Source organism: Garra rufa, chromosome 21 (genome assembly GCF_049309525.1).
Source record: "Garra rufa chromosome 21, GarRuf1.0, whole genome shotgun sequence".
In the NCBI taxonomy this organism is placed as follows: domain Eukaryota; kingdom Metazoa; phylum Chordata; class Actinopteri; order Cypriniformes; family Cyprinidae; genus Garra; species Garra rufa.
In genome coordinates this window covers 3551040-3568779 of record NC_133381.1, presented here as the reverse complement: position 1 = coordinate 3568779, position 17740 = coordinate 3551040, and the positions used below count along the sequence as shown (strand labels likewise).

General features: G+C 41.0%; 3 protein-coding genes across 3 annotated transcripts in view; all 3 read left to right on the top strand.

Annotated features, from left to right (window-relative positions):
• Window positions 1-5052, top strand: part of ptpn21 (protein tyrosine phosphatase non-receptor type 21) — a 40336-nt gene extending 35284 nt beyond the window's left edge. Inside the window, exon 20 of the mRNA XM_073826846.1 lies at window positions 1292-5052. Coding sequence (XP_073682947.1) covers window positions 1292-1420 — 129 coding nt within the window. The 3' untranslated portion in view covers window positions 1421-5052. The remainder of the gene's footprint in view (window positions 1-1291) is intronic.
• A 1009-nt stretch (window positions 5053-6061) lies between these two features.
• LOC141296238 (zona pellucida sperm-binding protein 3-like) lies at window positions 6062-8453 on the top strand. The gene is made up of 8 exons (XM_073827508.1): window positions 6062-6571; window positions 6757-6875; window positions 6954-7057; window positions 7127-7304; window positions 7874-7991; window positions 8069-8151; window positions 8216-8301; window positions 8374-8453. Exons 1-8 carry the CDS (start codon window positions 6062-6064, stop codon window positions 8451-8453), a joined length of 1278 nt encoding a protein of 425 aa, XP_073683609.1.
• Window positions 8454-14029: 5576 nt separating this feature from the next.
• Window positions 14030-16421, top strand: LOC141296237 (zona pellucida sperm-binding protein 3-like). The gene is made up of 8 exons (XM_073827507.1): window positions 14030-14539; window positions 14725-14843; window positions 14922-15025; window positions 15095-15272; window positions 15842-15959; window positions 16037-16119; window positions 16184-16269; window positions 16342-16421. The coding sequence occupies exons 1-8, from the start codon at window positions 14030-14032 to the stop codon at window positions 16419-16421; spliced, it is 1278 nt and encodes a 425-aa protein (XP_073683608.1).
• Window positions 16422-17740: the final 1319 nt, after the last annotated feature.

The window sequence follows — 17740 nt, the reverse complement described above, 5'->3', positions numbered from 1 at the left end:
CTTGACAGAACTCCTAAGAGAGGAGCTGTAAAAATATATTGCATTATATTGGTTTTTGGCACTTATACTGCAAATATATATATTTTTAAGGACATCAACAACTAAAATAAACCTCCAGAAAGGTGTACAATATGTGACCTTTAAATGTTATTTCATTAAATGTATTTAACTCGTTAATATTATGCAAATATTTATTTCATGTACCTTTTTATGTACAGATTGAAATTATTATATAAATTGTTTGTAGTAAATTATTAAAGACTTGAGTTCAGATTAAAGACTTAAAATTTTTTATATTTATAAATAATTATCATACTTTAATATTAATAATTGTTATATAATTATTAAAATATTCATAAGTAGCTATATATTTTTATTTACCTTTTTATATACAGGTTTTGTATATAAAACACTAATGAAACACTTGAGTTCATACTTAAAGAAAAAACATTCAAAACATTCAAGCTTTAAGCTTTAAAACTACTTTAAACTTTAAACTGAAACCCATAAAATTTCTACAACTTCTAAAGCTTTAAAACTTTTTCACACTTTCTGATCAGGCTTTTTCAAGCCAACTTAAAGTTTGTCTTGATGGACTTTTTATATACACTACCATTCAAAAGTTTGGGGTCAGAAAGACTTATAATAGTCTTTAAAGAATTCTCTTATGCTCATCAAGGCTGCATTTGATTAAAAATACAGAGAAAAAAAACAGTAATATTGCAAAATGTTTTTACAATATAAAATAATGTTTTTTATTTTAACATACTTTAAAATAGAATTTATTCCTGTGATGAAAAGCTGAATTTTCATCAGCTGTTACTCCAGACTTAAGTGTCACATGATCCTTCAGAAATCATTCTAATATGCTGATTTATTATTAGAATTATCAATGTTTTATAATATTAACAGTTGTGCTGCCAAATACTTTTTGGAACCTGTGATTATTATTATTATTATTATTTTTTTCAGGATTCTTTCACGAATAACAAGTTTTAAAAGTACAGTGTTTATTCAAAATATAGATATTTTATAACAATGTAAATTATTTATTATTAACTTTTAATAAACTTTTAATTATTAACTTAATACATCCTTGGTGAATAAAAGTATTAATTTCTTAAACAAAAAAAAAAAACAAAAAAAGAAGAAAAATGTACTGACCCCAAACTTTTGAACAGTAGTGTAGTTTAATATAGAACGCATAGTTCAGACTCTAAATTTGGATTGTATTGTAAAATAGTAACATTTTAATACTGACATTCCCTGATGTGTCGACGTTTCCCAACAGATGCTGGACGTCCCGACTGTTCTGAACTTGCTGCGGCAGCAACGCATGATGATGGTACAGACGCTTTCCCAGTACACCTTCATTTACAAAGTCCTCATTCAGTTCCTGAGAAACTCCAGACTGATCTGACACCAGCGCTAACAGCAGAGGACGAGACGTCCTCCGTCCCACGAGCCTCTAACAACCCCCTCAGTCCCCGCCGGAGCCGACAACGCATCGCAACGGACCCGGCTCCGGCGCAGCTTGGCTTCCCGAGCGCTTCCTCACAGTATTAGTGACGGGGCGAGACGCGAGCCGGGGCAAGTATGAAGGACGCTGCGCCGCGCTCTATTTTACCAGTATTATTCACAGATTTCACTGTGGGCTTTTACACGGATGTCAGTCCCAGCACTTTTATTTGGCTGTACATAGACGCCAGTGACGCAGCTCTGTTATTTAATACGATCCGCTGAACTGCAGTGGTTGTTTTATACCGGGTTCCTCGTGGATTTTTTATTAGTTTATACGCATGAAGGTTTAGCGAGCCAAAACGAAAACAGCGGACGCAGTGTTTAAAGACGTGTGAACTTCAGCAGATGGATGAATCTCACGAAATCATGCTTTTTTTTTGTATGCAAAATGTCTAAATGCTTATTTCTTCTTCTTGAGATTCACCCATTTGCATCATGGGATGGATATAACAGGATTACGACTACGTCCAGTGTTACGCGGCATGGTAAAGCATGAGAGATTTTATTGTTTAACCCAAAAACGGGTTTCGCCGATCAAATGCATCTCAAGTTTGAACGTGGCCAAAGACGGGAGGGTTTATTTTCTGATCGCAGACGCAACCTATAAATAATTTACAATATGTATTAAAATTGTATATGAAAACTGTATTCTACGAATAATAATCAGAAAGGCTTTCTCATTGCATTAGGGATGATTTTTGTATTTTTCCAGCTCTTGCCACATTTTTCCACCAGCAATATTCAATAACCTGACACACCAAAGAGCGTCACAGACAGCGTTAATGGTTTGTGACCTCATTATCTTACACACACACACACCAGCCATGATGGTTTACCAAAGAGTTTTCAGCAAAATGTCTTAAAACACTGTGAAACTGCATTATCCATTCTGTTTGCGGAGGAACTGTGCCATAGCAAATCATTAGGCCCTTTTAATCTTTTCAATCAGGTTGCTATTTATGATAAAGCAGTGCAGATTGATGCTACATTCCACCATAATGGTGCTGTTACATGTTTATAAAGAAATAGCTCTCCCAAAACTGTACAATTCCATCACTTGCTCGCCTTTGCGGTGAATGGGTGCCGTCAGAATGAGAGCAAAAACATCACAATAATTCACAAGTAATCCACACCACTTTAGTCCATCGGTTAACCTCTTGAGAAACCAAAAGCTGTGTTTGTAAGAGAAAAATCTGTTAAGACGTTTTTAACTTTAGACTGTTGCTTCAGGCTAAACTCCATGACTCCATAATCGATAATAACTCTTCTTTCTGTGTCTGTTCAGCCACATATTTGGCTTGTAAACAGTGCTTGATCTCTCCTGATTCAGATAAGTCTCTTTTGAAAGCAATATAAAGGACTTTTATTTTGTCTGATTTTTTTATTTTTGGCCTGAAGCGACGGTTTAAAGTTAAATGTCTTAAGGGGAGACACTGCAGGCAAAAACACTGTTTTCTCAGGCATCTGTCAAGTTTGAGATTTTGGGCTTTTTGGTTTTTCATAAAGTGTTTTTTCAGACTGGTAGAAAGAACACATCCAAAAAACACTGTTAAGTGTTTCTTTTATAGCACTTTATCTGTTTGTGTCAATAGATTTCAGTTACAATTAATAATCTCGTTTTCTCAAAATGAGTTTTTTCTCCTACACTGAGCCTTAAATCTCCACTTCAGTAGCACTTACACACACCAAACTTTACATTTGCATTCCTGTCTATATCCTGAAGGTTTTTACAGAAGGGTTTGTTCATATAGAATTAGCTTGATTATATACAAAATTTTATTCCCCCATAAATTCTGAAAATATCCGAATTAAAAAATGAGACCCTCTGTAAAATCTTTTGACTCTAATATGTCAAAAAAATTAATCAAGACTTTTGAAACTGACTTCTTTCAGTGTTTTGACGTTTGTACTAGAAATGTATGCAAATTAGTGCATATTCCATTAAATAATGCATCATTTGCATATTTAAACCTAACATTTTAGAAAACTTATAATGCAAAAAATGTTTGCGGTTATCAATGTAATGAGTAAGCAAGGCGATAACTATTAGTTTTTTTTTAATTTTTTTTTTATCCTATTCACCTGCACTGTCTTGCCTTAATAATGGATTTGTTTCTTAGAAACATGCAGCTTTTGGCTTCTTTAAGATGTTAACTGGTTGACTAGATTGCTTGTGGATTATTGTGAGGTTTTTATCAGCGGTTTGGACTCTCATTCTGACGGCACCCATTCACTTCCATTGGTGACCAAGTGATGAATTGCTATATTTCTCCAAATCTCATGAAAAAGCAAACCTACATTTTAGATGATTAAAATTTTAGCAAACTTTCATTTTTGGATGAACTATTCCTTTAAGTCCAAGCGTACATACAGTGTCCCTTTTAAACAAAGGCTTGGTTTGGTTTTTATTTTTTAATATTTAGATATTTACAGATTTTGTGGAGCCACGGGTGAATTTCACAGAAACTTAAAAGAAACTTCCAGGTCAAATATCACTACAAAAATCAAAAGAATTAAAAAGCAGTACAATTTAAATAATAATAAAATCAATTTGTAAAGTTTTGATGTATTACTGAATTTCAGTAAGTAGGATGAGATTTCTTTCACATGACAGTATTCTAACAAAAAGAAAGTTTAATTGTCCCAGGTTAAATATAAAATTAATTATATTTAAGTTTTTTTCTTTTGATTTTGTGCTGAAATATGATCAGAAATGTTCTTTGTAAGAGTCATCATTCTCATTGATTTCTGACTGGTGCCTAAAACAATAGCAGTGTGTCCTTGTTGGGTTTTGGTTAAACTGTAATTTGTGTGTGTGTGTGTGTGTGTGTGTGTGTGTGTGTGTGTGTGTGTGTGTGTGTGTGTGTGTGTGTGTGTGTGTGTGTGTGTGTGTGTGTGTGTGTGTGTGTGTGTGAAGGACAATCACTTTTTCACATTATACTGTGCATCTGAATATCATGAAACATTCAAAAACCAAACATATCCACAGGTTGGGTTCCTTCAATGGTTTTAATCCATCATTACTATGAGGTAAAGTCATTTGTTTTGGAATAAATGGTTGTAAAAGCACAATGTCTGTCTCAAACCCTTTTCACGTTGAGTTGTGTCAGTTTAGATTTAGACGAACTGCTACGATGTTTGAGGTTTGCAGATGTGAGTGGACAATGATCAGTGTTCATCTGAACTGGAAAACTTCAAGACAGTAATGAACAAAGCTGAAAACTGGACTGTACAAGCCCTTCCCAGAGCTGCTTTTTGAAATACATGTTTATTAATAAGCAGATACTGTTTTTATTGCTTATTTTTGAGTGTTATTACCTTTTAACCACATTGCATTTGAAGCTAGTAAAACTGCTGTTTACCCCGGATGGATTCTGATCTGGTTTGGTCGTGTAGAGCGAGATCTCAGCCGCTGCCGCCATCATAAGTGCGTGTTCTGATGTTGTACAGCTGTCAAAAGCTAAATTATATCCCACTGTAAACATCTATATTTTTCATTCAGAAAATAAATATTTTAAATTCTTAAAGTAATGCTTTGTGTCTCTATCCTTTGTATGGTTTGAAGTGCATATTTTTTATTGGCAAATTTATTTAATATAATTATTTTAATTATTTTTTAAATATATTTTTATGTATTTTAATTAGATTTACATTTTTTTTAAATTAAAAGGTTTGTAGTCATTTTAGTACTGTAACATTGTTATTAAAAATACTTATTGAATTATTGTATTAATAAAAGTGGTACTACAAATTCTACTGATTTTACAAACTCTTTTATAGTTTAAATGTATCAAGATTAATTTTATTTATAGCTCCAATGTATCCCAGCAGCCACCAGAGGGCGCCATGTCTCATGTAATGGTTTTGTGGATGCATTAAAATGCATTGTCATTGTCAGTGCATCTCAGTGTTTCTAAAACAGTTTCAGTCATTATAAGATGTTGAGACTTAATATTTCTATTTTCTTATATCTAAAATATTTTAGCAATATATTTATGAATTTCTCTCACTGAAATCTCCATACATTACAGGGATTGAGTCAAAAGTGCACCAAAGTGCTATTATTAGATATCCATTCAATTAAAAATATACAATTAAAAGTAAAAATGGGGCAATTAATGTTTATGCCCACTTTATTGTACCTGACCAATTAGGGATGACATTTGGGCTGCTTAGTCCAGCCCATTTTGCCAATTTACTGATATATTTTTTCTCCTACTAATTTTATATTTTCAGCGCTAATATATATATATTAGCGTTGAGCCCGAATGAAACTAAAAACTCAAAAGAGAGTACTAATGAACTTTTAGATAATGGACAACCTGTCATATTTTCTTAATTGTTAAATCAAGAACAAGCAAAGATTGGCTAGTGACACTAAAACGGTCTCATTTGCTAATAGATAAACTCTCCAGGTCCGGAGGAGAATCAAGTTTAGTCAGTTAAGCTGAAAGGGGAGGAGCCATCCTAATTCAAAGCTGTATAAAAGGCAAAGCCAAGCACTGGTGAGTATTGTGGCATTGATTCCAAGTTTGTTAGGATGGTGTTCCTGCAAGGTGTGTTAGTGCTGGCTGTGATTGTTGTGTTTGATCTGAGCAATGCACAGGGAAGTTTGAAGTACCATCAAAGTCCAAGGAGCATGAGCCCAAAATCACATCTGGCTTCCGGAGGTCCTGCTGTTTCTCCTCGAGGACTCTGGAACCCTATGGGAATGACCTCTGCCTTGCAGAGTCCTTTTGGAGTTCAGGAGAAGGAGCTGATGCAGGGTCCAGTCAAGCCTCTAGATTGGAGGTTTCCAGTTGTTCCAGAGGTTCAGAGTGAGTTGGCAGTGGATTTCCAGATCAGGCAACCCGTGACTCCCAGTAGCGTAGCTGTTCAATGCAGTGAGAGTAGTGTTCTTGTGGAGGTACAGCAGGACTTGTTTAGCAATGGTCACCTCATCCAGCCATCTGGTTTATCTTTGGGAGGGTGTTCTGTTGTCGGTCAGGATCCAGAATCTAGGGTGCTCATCTTTGAGTATGAACTACAGAACTGCAACAGTGTGCTGATGGTAAGAACTTGTGACTCTGTGAATGTCCTTTAAACCCTTAAATGAAGATTTCTTCACTCTGAGTTTGGTTCTTTAAGAACCGTTCACTGAAAGGTTCCTTGGAACCCAAAATGAGTATTCTGTGGCATAACCTCAAGAGCATGGCTGAGTTGAATGCTCTTGGTAACAACTTCCATCTCTTACAGGTAACTCAGGATGAGCTTGTCTACACGTTCTCTCTTACCTACGCTCCCGAGGCACTTGCTGGCACTCCAATTACCCGTGCCGATGGCGCGATTGTTGGCGTTCAATGCCACTATCAAAGGTAAGTGACCCTTTAAGTGACTGTTGCCTCTTGCCTTGTTGCAACTGTAAGATCAACTAACTGTGTCTTGAACTGCAGGCTTCAAAATGTAAGCAGCAATGCCTTGGTTCCAACTTGGGTTCCTTATGCCTCAACAGAGGTTGGTGAAGATGTCTTGCTCTTCTCCTTGAAGATCATGTTGGGTAGGTGCAGTTTCTTTGGACCTTTGGCCTTGTGAATGTGGCTTTGCCTAAACTCTGTTCTTCTTGCAGATGACTGGTCCTATGAGAGGCCTTCAAACTATTACTTCCTGGGTAATGTCTTCAATATTGAGGCGTCTGTGAAGGTGTACAATCATGTGCCTCTGCGTGTGTTTGTGGACAGCTGTGTGGCTACCCAAGTACCTGATGTGAACTCCCTTCCGAGATATGCCTTCATTGATAATCATGGGTAAGTTGAACTCTTGGTATTGAGTTGCTCATTGTATCTGCTGTTGTCACCTGACGATGATGGGTAAGGTCTCAACACTTGGTTCTGTAGTTGACCGAGTCAATCTTTGTAGCTGAGGTTGATGCTGTTGAGTTGATCTTGCTTTTGGCATTTATAGCAACTTAGTCCTAATTGATAACTAGGGTCAACTCTATAGCGTCAAGTGACTCCATGATTGAAGTGCATCTTGTAATTTTGTCACCGAGTACATCGTGGAGCCTTTGCACTTGATGCTCTAAAGCAGGATTCTTCAAATCTTGACCTGCACTGGACTGCGGAGTTCAGCTCCAAGAGAAGATTAAAGTGTAAAGTCAACAACACCAAAGCTCAGAAAAAAAATCAAGTGCATTTGAGTTCCCACGCTAATCAAATTCCTGAACCTAATCAAGCTCTAAAGTTTACTGAAATGCCACAAGCAAAGTGCTTTTAATCAAGGTTTAGGGTTAAACTTTGCAGGCCTGAGGCTCTTCAGGACTCCTGTTATGCCTTTAAGGTCATATAACTGTGAGCTCACATTCTTGTTCTTTAAGGTGCTTTGTGGATGCCAAGGCTACGTCTTCCAGCTCCCGGTTCATGCCTCAAACCCAGTATGACAAGGTCCAGTTCCAGCTGGAGGCATTCATGTTCCAGGGAGGAAACAGTAATTCTGTATGTACTACGAGCGTCAAGAGTTAATTCGAGTTTTACCTGCTGCTTTGGGTTTGACCTAATTGAGTCTCTTGCAGATCTATATAACCTGTCTCTTGAAGGCCACTATTGCTTCTGTACCTAGTGATGCTGGACACAAGTCATGTTCCTTTGCCAATGGGTATGTTTATGCAATAAAGACCTTAGTTTTAAAGGTGTGGTGTCTAACTTGTGTCTCATTGCAGATGGTTTGCAGCTGATGGAAACCACCAGGTTTGTGGTTGTTGTGACTCAACATGTGGTCCTGATAGTGGAACTGCTGCTTTCAGTGGTAGGTAGCTGCTTTCAAAGTTGCTTTTGATGCTTTAAGTGCTGTATTTGACCTAGGTGTTTGCTTTTCTAGATGTTCAGTGGGAAGGCAAGGCCTCACTTGGTCCCCTAATGGTTCAAGAGCGTCACAAGACTTCACCTGGTTTTCAATAAACTTTAAGAAACCTATTCTTGCTTCCGGGTTTTTGTTCTGTCTTGTTTTGACTTAAACATGTGTTTGTCCTTGTGGCTAAACTGGCACTCTTAGTACTTGAGGTTTTAATCAGGAGGGATGGGGAAGTTGACTGACTTAACCCTAAAGACAGACCTTATGTGAACTCTATTTTATAAAGAATTGCTTAAAGTAGGCTTCCTGGTTGACAACCACAGTATGATGCTCAAGTTTGAGTTGCTCCAACATTTCATTGAGAATTTGGTGGGAAAGTGGAGTCGCTTAACTTTGTACCAACTCTAAGTGACTAATTTCAGTTCAATTACTAGCTCTTGTCTTGCCATGTTATCTTTTGAAGTCAACTCTGTAGCATCAAGTGGCTAAAGATTTGCTCTAACCAACCTGGTACTGATAATCACTGGCAAGATCTAAACCGTTGCTGTTCTTGAGTTTCTAATCCCTTCACGTGACTAGAACAGGGGTGGCCAACCTCAGTCCTGCAGAGTCTTGCTCAAACTGTAATCAAACACCTGAACAAGCTAACAAAGCTCTAAGCGTTACTGGATCTACAGGATGGTTAAGTTTCAAAACTGGGGTGAAATTCTGCAGGATTGTGGCTGAAAATTGTGAATCAAGATGGTGGCGCTTGCACACGCAGCGGCTTCTCTCTCCCAACCAAACGGTGTTTTTCATCCTGTATGTTGCAGGGTTTTTTTGTACGTCTTCGTTGCGTTTATCTGCCCTTAAGCATGTTTATAGCTGAACATTTTTCCTCGACATTGTTTCTGCCAATGTTAAGTTGAACTCTGTGGATGCTGAGTGATCTGGGTCTGCTCCAGAGGCCTATTCAATCACTGACCCCCACTCCTGCACCTCGCCCACAATGGAGGCACCTCAAGCGGTGTGAGAGGAAGCAGAAGCGGGGTAAGCGCGGAGGTCTCCGAGCTAGGCTAGCAGCTAGTCCACACAAACCCACTATCCCTTCCATCGTTCTGGCCAACGTACGCTCCGATAACAAACTGGACTACATCTGACTTCTATGTTCATCTCAAAGGACTGTTGTGTTTTTGTGTTCACAGAAACATGGCTCAGCGACAGTGTCCCGGACCGCGCCATTCAGCTCGACCAGCTAACGTGCTATCGTGCCGACAGAGCAATATTAATGATGCTTGGTGCCACGATGCTGTTGTAGTCTGCAAATACTGCTCACCAGTGTTGGAATTTATGGTTAAGTGCCGGCCGTTCTATCTACTGAGGGAATATACAGCTATGCTTCTGTTTGCTGTGTACATCCCTCTTAAAGAGTGTTTCCAAAAATCCAGCAACACACTGACATTCCAACACGGGGAAATAACACACTGGACCTTGTTTACACCACCCAGAGAGGCGCTTACAAAGCTTTCGCCCTCTGCGCCTCAGACCACATCACTATTATGCTAATGCCCTCTTACAGACCGCTCGTTAAAGTCACCAAACTGGTTTGTAAGCAGATACAAGTGTGGCCAGAGGGGTCTTCAGAGGCTTTACATGACTGCTTTAACACCACAGACTGGAATATGTTTAAGCGGGCTGCCACTTACAACAACACCACTGACCTGCAGGAGTACACAGAGACTGTTACAGCCTACATTAACAAATGCACTGAGGATGTAACAGTCACCAAAACCATCACTGTCTGCACCAACCAAAAGCCATGGATACAGGCTGCTGAAAGCTCGGAATGCTGCCTTCAGAGCTGGAGACGAGGCGAGCCTGAAGACAGCTAGGGCCAACCTGTCCCGTGGCATCAGAGAGGCTAAGAGACAGTACTCCAGAGGAATATCTCGTCACCTCAAAGATAGCAGAGACACACAGAGCCTGCGGCGGGGCATACAGACCATCACAGATTACAAGCCCCCATCACAGACCTGTGACAGCTCCATCTCCCTGCTGAACGAGCTAAACACCTTCTTCGCTCGCTTTAAAGTGCAAAACAGCACCACAGCACAGAAGACCCCACCCCCTCCTGGTGACCAGGTGATGACTTTGTCCACGGACAGTGTGAGGAGATCCCTCAGCAGGATCAACGTTCGCAAAGCTCCGGGTCCTGACAACATTCCTGGTCGTGTACTGAGAGACTGTGCAGTGAAACTCACTGATGTCTTCACATACATCTTTAACATCTCACTCTCCCAGGCTGTCGTCCCCACATGTTTCAAAGCCACCACCATCATTCCGGTCCCAAAAAAGTCATCTCCCTCCTGCTTTAATGACTACCGTCCAGTTGCACTTATCCCCATCCTCATGAAGTGCTTTGAACGGCTAGTCATGCAGCACATTGAGTCTGTCCTGCCTCCCTCACTGGACCCCTTCCAGTTTGCGTATCTGCCCAACCGCTCGACCGATGACGCCATCTCCACTGCACTCCACTCAGCTCTCACACATCTGAAAAAAAAAAAAGACTCATATGTCCGAATGCTGTTCATAGACTTCAGTTCAGCATTTAATACTATCATCCCACAACAGCTCTCTCAAAAACTGATCCAGCTGGGGCTCAACACCTCACTGTATAACTGGCTGTTGGATTTCCTCACAGGAAGACCACAAGCAGTACGGGTCGGCAGTAACACATCCAGCACCATCATTCTTAACACGGGGGCCCCTCAGGGCAAGTTCCTGGGTGTGCACATCACTGAGGATCTCTCCTGGACAAACAACACCACTGCACTGGCCAAGAAAGCACAGCAACATCTCTACTTCCTCCGCAAACTAAGAAGATCTAGAGCACCAGCCCCCATCATGTACACATTCTACCGAGGAACCATCGAGAGCATCCTGTCGAGCTGCATCACTGTGTGGTTTGGAGCCTGCAATGCATCCTGCCAAAAAACTCTCCAACGCATAGTCAGAGCAGCTGAGAGGATCATTGGTGTCCCTCTCACCAGCCTCCAAGAAATCTACAGCACACGTCTCATCAAAAAAGCCCTCTGCATAGCAGCTGATCCCACCCACCCAATGCAAAGCTTCTTCAGCCTGCTGCCATCAGGGAGGAGACTGCAAAGTCTCCAGACCAGGACCAGCAGGCTGAAGGACAGCTTCATCCTTCAGGCTGTCAGGAAGCTCAACTCTCTCCCTGCTCTGCCCCCACTCCCCTCACTCCCCTCTTCTGCCCCACAAACTTTCTGAACTGACACACACACACACACACACACACACACTGACCTGCACCAGTCACTTTGCGCAGCATTGGTCTGCCAACTACCTCACACTACTCATAGGACTGTTACAAGACTGCTCTGACACTTTTACAGTTTTACACACAAGCTCTGTTGCACTATATTGTTTACATGGTTTGCACTCTCTACCATGTGCCCTTACTTGTATATTGTATTTTTCATTTTTATACATTATATGTTTTTTTGTACTTATTCGTATTTTTTCACTGTATTTAATGTTACTGTTTGTATTTAATGTCTGCACCATAGGTCTGAGAGTAACGCAATTTCAATTCTCTGTATGCCCTGTACATGTGGCAGAATTGACAATAAAGTTGACTTTGACTCTTTAGGACCAATGTTGGCCACCCCTTTACTAGAAGTTTGAGTTGTTCAACTACCCCTTCTTGAGTTACTCTAACCTCTTTGTCACTGAGAATTGGGAGTGCATCTAGTGACTTAATGCTCAAGCTCACATTAAGTTCTTTCAGGTGCTTTGCGGGTGCCAAGTCTACGTCTTCCATTTCCCGCTTCATGCCTCAAACCCATGGATGGGTGCCGTTCATGTTCCAGGAAGGGTACAGTCATTCTGTTTGTACTACAAGAATTAGAAGTTAATAGTCTGTGGAACCTCTTGCATATCTACATCTGTCTTTTAAAGGCCACTATTGTTTCTAAACCTAGTGATGCTGGACACAAGTCATGTTCTTTTGCCAATAGGTATGTTTATTTTTAAGACATAGTTTTGAATGCGCAGTGTTTAATTTGTGTCTCATTGCAGATGGTTTGCAGCTGATGGGAACCAGCAGGTTTGTGGTCATTGTGACTCAACATGGTCCTGATTAGGGGTGGGACGATACAGGTAACTCACGATTCAATTCTGTGGCGAAATGTGGCCCACGATAATGATAATATCACGATTCACGATATCTACGATATTCAATATATTGGAAGAAATTTCATCAACGATATATCATGATATATGTGACTGAAAAAGAAAAAAATACCCATAATAAGGAAATCTTATGCATTTATTAATGCCAACATTTCCAACACTGTGCAAAGAAATATGCATTTGCATAATAACTCACTGCCTCCTGGTCTTAAATGTAAACACTGTACAGCCAGACAGGTAAAAGTGCCTGAACATTAAAAAACAACATGAACATTAACTAACATGTGTAAACCATGATACTGAAACGTCAGTAGTAAGTTACTGTAAAGTGCTTTATGTTAACCTGGACAGTGGTCTCATCAAGGCATATTCTTCTTGAGGAACACTAACGCCTGTTTCACACATACTCCGTCTGCAGTGCATATGCAGTCCGTGTGCGTTACGTATGCGATGCAGAAGCAGCACGGACTCGTTTTGCTTTCACACAGGACACGTTTGCAGTCCGTTCCTGATCCGCGGCTGTTTACCACAAACACACCATTTATCCGTTATTTTGTTTTCAAATACACACGTGCTTTTTCAGCATTGTGATACTCTTTTATCACAGTACACTAATACAATACTAGATATATTCACGTTTACACTCAACGTATTATAAACAACGTATTATTCAATGCACTTGAATGCACTTGCACACCGCTTCTGGGACGTACTGCCGGACAGCAACCGCGTGCAGCGTGAACGCTCTAATCCGTTAACATGGGTGCGGAAAAAAATACTCAACGCATACGCATTGCAGACGGAGTATGTGTGAAACAGGCAACTAGCAGGTGCGTCTTTGACTTGTTTTTCATTATTTTCCGCCATTCTTCTCACTTCTCTTTTTTCTGCACTTCTTCTCTGTTGTTGTTAGATAACTTGTGTTCTTCACTGGCCGCTGCTTCCGCCACTTTACCCCTATTTACTCGAACAGCGCCCCCCGCAAACAGAATGGTAGATATTGGGTAGTGACAGTGACACTGACGACGGGTAAATTAATCATTTTGTGTTGTAATAAAATATCGATATTGGCCGTTAGTGTATCGATTATTTATTGCGACAGAGAGCACAACAATATATTGCAATATCGATTTTTTTCCCCACCCCTAGTCCTGATAGTGGTAGATAGCTGCTTTCAAAATTTGCTTTTGATACTTCAAGTGCTGTACTGGACCTAGGTGTTTGCTTTTCCAGGTGCAAAGCCTCACTTTGTCCCCTAATGGTTCAAGAGCAATGAAAGACTTCTGGTTTTCAATAAATTTGTTAAACCTGTTCTTGTTTCCAGTTTGTTTTTTCTCATTTGCTAATAGATAAACTCTCCAGGTCTGGAGGAGAATCAAGTGTAATCAATTAAGCTGAAATGGGGGGGGGGGCATCCTAATTCAAAGCTGTATAAAAGGCAAAGTCAAGCACTGGTGAGTATTGTGGCATTGATTCCAGGTTTGTTAGGATGGCATTCCTGCAAGGTGTGTTAGTGCTGGCTGTGATTGTTGTATTTGATCTGAGCAATGCACAGGGAAGTTTGAAGTACCATCAAAGTCCAAGGAGCATGAGCCCAAAATCACATCTAGCTTCCGGAGGTCCTGCTGTTTCTCCTCGAGGACTCTGGAACCCTATGGGAATGACCTCTGCCTTGCAGAGTCCTTTTGGAGTTCAGGAGAAGGAGCTGATGCAGGGTCCAGTCAAGCCTCTAGATTGGAGGTTTCCAGTTGTTCCAGAGGTTCAGAGTGAGTTGGCAGTGGATTTCCAGATCAGGCAACCCGTGACTCCCAGTAGCGTAGCTGTTCAATGCAGTGAGAGTAGTGTTCTTGTGGAGGTACAGCAGGACTTGTTTAGCAATGGTCACCTCATCCAGCCATCTGGTTTATCTTTGGGAGGGTGTTCTGTTGTCGGTCAGGATCCAGAATCTAGGGTGCTCATCTTTGAGTATGAACTACAGAACTGCAACAGTGTGCTGATGGTAAGAACTTGTGACTCTGTGAATGTCCTTTAAACCCTTAAATGAAGATTTCTTCACTCTGAGTTTGGTTCTTTAAGAACCGTTCACTGAAAGGTTCCTTGGAACCCAAAATGAGTATTCTGTGGCATAACCTCAAGAGCATGGCTGAGTTGAATGCTCTTGGTAACAACTTCCATCTCTTACAGGTAACTCAGGATGAGCTTGTCTACACGTTCTCTCTTACCTACGCTCCCGAGGCACTTGCTGGCACTCCAATTACCCGTGCCGATGGCGCGATTGTTGGCGTTCAATGCCACTATCAAAGGTAAGTGACCCTTTAAGTGACTGTTGCCTCTTGCCTTGTTGCAACTGTAAGATCAACTAACTGTGTCTTGAACTGCAGGCTTCAAAATGTAAGCAGCAATGCCTTGGTTCCAACTTGGGTTCCTTATGCCTCAACAGAGGTTGGTGAAGATGTCTTGCTCTTCTCCTTGAAGATCATGTTGGGTAGGTGCAGTTTCTTTGGACCTTTGGCCTTGTGAATGTGGCTTTGCCTAAACTCTGTTCTTCTTGCAGATGACTGGTCCTATGAGAGGCCTTCAAACTATTACTTCCTGGGTAATGTCTTCAATATTGAGGCGTCTGTGAAGGTGTACAATCATGTGCCTCTGCGTGTGTTTGTGGACAGCTGTGTGGCTACCCAAGTACCTGATGTGAACTCCCTTCCGAGATATGCCTTCATTGATAATCATGGGTAAGTTGAACTCTTGGTATTGAGTTGCTCATTGTATCTGCTGTTGTCACCTGACGATGATGGGTAAGGTCTCAACACTTGGTTCTGTAGTTGACCGAGTCAATCTTTGTAGCTGAGGTTGATGCTGTTGAGTTGATCTTGCTTTTGGCATTTATAGCAACTTAGTCCTAATTGATAACTAGGGTCAACTCTATAGCGTCAAGTGACTCCATGATTGAAGTGCATCTTGTAATTTTGTCACCGAGTACATCGTGGAGCCTTTGCACTTGATGCTCTAAAGCAGGATTCTTCAAATCTTGACCTGCACTGGACTGCGGAGTTCAGCTCCAAGAGAAGATTAAAGTGTAAAGTCAACAACACCAAAGCTCAGAAAAAAAATCAAGTGCATTTGAGTTCCCACGCTAATCAAATTCCTGAACCTAATCAAGCTCTAAAGTTTACTGAAATGCCACAAGCAAAGTGCTTTTAATCAAGGTTTAGGGTTAAACTTTGCAGGCCTGAGGCTCTTCAGGACTCCTGTTATGCCTTTAAGGTCATATAACTGTGAGCTCACATTCTTGTTCTTTAAGGTGCTTTGTGGATGCCAAGGCTACGTCTTCCAGCTCCCGGTTCATGCCTCAAACCCAGTATGACAAGGTCCAGTTCCAGCTGGAGGCATTCATGTTCCAGGGAGGAAACAGTAATTCTGTATGTACTACGAGCGTCAAGAGTTAATTCGAGTTTTACCTGCTGCTTTGGGTTTGACCTAATTGAGTCTCTTGCAGATCTATATAACCTGTCTCTTGAAGGCCACTATTGCTTCTGTACCTAGTGATGCTGGACACAAGTCATGTTCCTTTGCCAATGGGTATGTTTATGCAATAAAGACCTTAGTTTTAAAGGTGTGGTGTCTAACTTGTGTCTCATTGCAGATGGTTTGCAGCTGATGGAAACCACCAGGTTTGTGGTTGTTGTGACTCAACATGTGGTCCTGATAGTGGAACTGCTGCTTTCAGTGGTAGGTAGCTGCTTTCAAAGTTGCTTTTGATGCTTTAAGTGCTGTATTTGACCTAGGTGTTTGCTTTTCTAGATGTTCAGTGGGAAGGCAAGGCCTCACTTGGTCCCCTAATGGTTCAAGAGCGTCACAAGACTTCACCTGGTTTTCAATAAACTTTAAGAAACCTATTCTTGCTTCCGGGTTTTTGTTCTGTCTTGTTTTGACTTAAACATGTGTTTGTCCTTGTGGCTAAACTGGCACTCTTAGTACTTGAGGTTTTAATCAGGAGGGATGGGGAAGTTGACTGACTTAACCCTAAAGACAGACCTTATGTGAACTCTATTTTATAAAGAATTGCTTAAAGTAGGCTTCCTGGTTGACAACCACAGTATGATGCTCAAGTTTGAGTTGCTCCAACATTTCATTGAGAATTTGGTGGGAAAGTGGAGTCGCTTAACTTTGTACCAACTCTAAGTGACTAATTTCAGTTCAATTACTAGCTCTTGTCTTGCCATGTTATCTTTTGAAGTCAACTCTGTAGCATCAAGTGGCTAAAGATTTGCTCTAACCAACCTGGTACTGATAATCACTGGCAAGATCTAAACCGTTGCTGTTCTTGAGTTTCTAATCCCTTCACGTGACTAGAACAGGGGTGGCCAACCTCAGTCCTGCAGAGTCTTGCTCAAACTGTAATCAAACACCTGAACAAGCTAACAAAGCTCTAAGCGTTACTGGATCTACAGGATGGTTAAGTTTCAAAACTGGGGTGAAATTCTGCAGGATTGTGGCTGAAAATTGTGAATCAAGATGGTGGCGCTTGCACACGCAGCGGCTTCTCTCTCCCAACCAAACGGTGTTTTTCATCCTGTATGTTGCAGGGTTTTTTTTGTACGTCTTCGTTGCGTTTATCTGCCCTTAAGCATGTTTATAGCTGAACATTTTTCCTCGACATTGTTTCTGCCAATGTTAAGTTGAACTCTGTGGATGCTGAGTGATCTGGGTCTGCTCCAGAGGCCTATTCAATCACTGACCCCCACTCCTGCACCTCGCCCACAATGGAGGCACCTCAAGCGGTGTGAGAGGAAGCAGAAGCGGGGTAAGCGCGGAGGTCTCCGAGCTAGGCTAGCAGCTAGTCCACACAAACCCACTATCCCTTCCATCGTTCTGGCCAACGTACGCTCCGATAACAAACTGGACTACATCTGACTTCTATGTTCATCTCAAAGGACTGTTGTGTTTTTGTGTTCACAGAAACATGGCTCAGCGACAGTGTCCCGGACCGCGCCATTCAGCTCGACCAGCTAACGTGCTATCGTGCCGACAGAGCAATATTAATGATGCTTGGTGCCACGATGCTGTTGTAGTCTGCAAATACTGCTCACCAGTGTTGGAATTTATGGTTAAGTGCCGGCCGTTCTATCTACTGAGGGAATATACAGCTATGCTGCTGTTTGCTGTGTACATCCCTCTTAAAGAGTGTTTCCAAAAATCC

Coding starts and splice junctions, on each gene's coding strand:
- LOC141296238 (XM_073827508.1), top strand. CDS start 6,062: ATGGTGTTCCTGCAAGGTGTGTTAGTGCTGGCTGTGATTGTTGTGTTT. Junction 6,876..6,953: donor GTTCAATGCCACTATCAAAG/GTAAGTGACCCT, acceptor CTTGAACTGCAG/GCTTCAAAATGTAAGCAGCA. Junction 7,305..7,873: donor GCCTTCATTGATAATCATGG/GTAAGTTGAACT, acceptor TTGTTCTTTAAG/GTGCTTTGTGGATGCCAAGG.
- LOC141296237 (XM_073827507.1), top strand. CDS start 14,030: ATGGCATTCCTGCAAGGTGTGTTAGTGCTGGCTGTGATTGTTGTATTT. Junction 15,273..15,841: donor GCCTTCATTGATAATCATGG/GTAAGTTGAACT, acceptor TTGTTCTTTAAG/GTGCTTTGTGGATGCCAAGG. Junction 16,270..16,341: donor TGGAACTGCTGCTTTCAGTG/GTAGGTAGCTGC, acceptor TTGCTTTTCTAG/ATGTTCAGTGGGAAGGCAAG.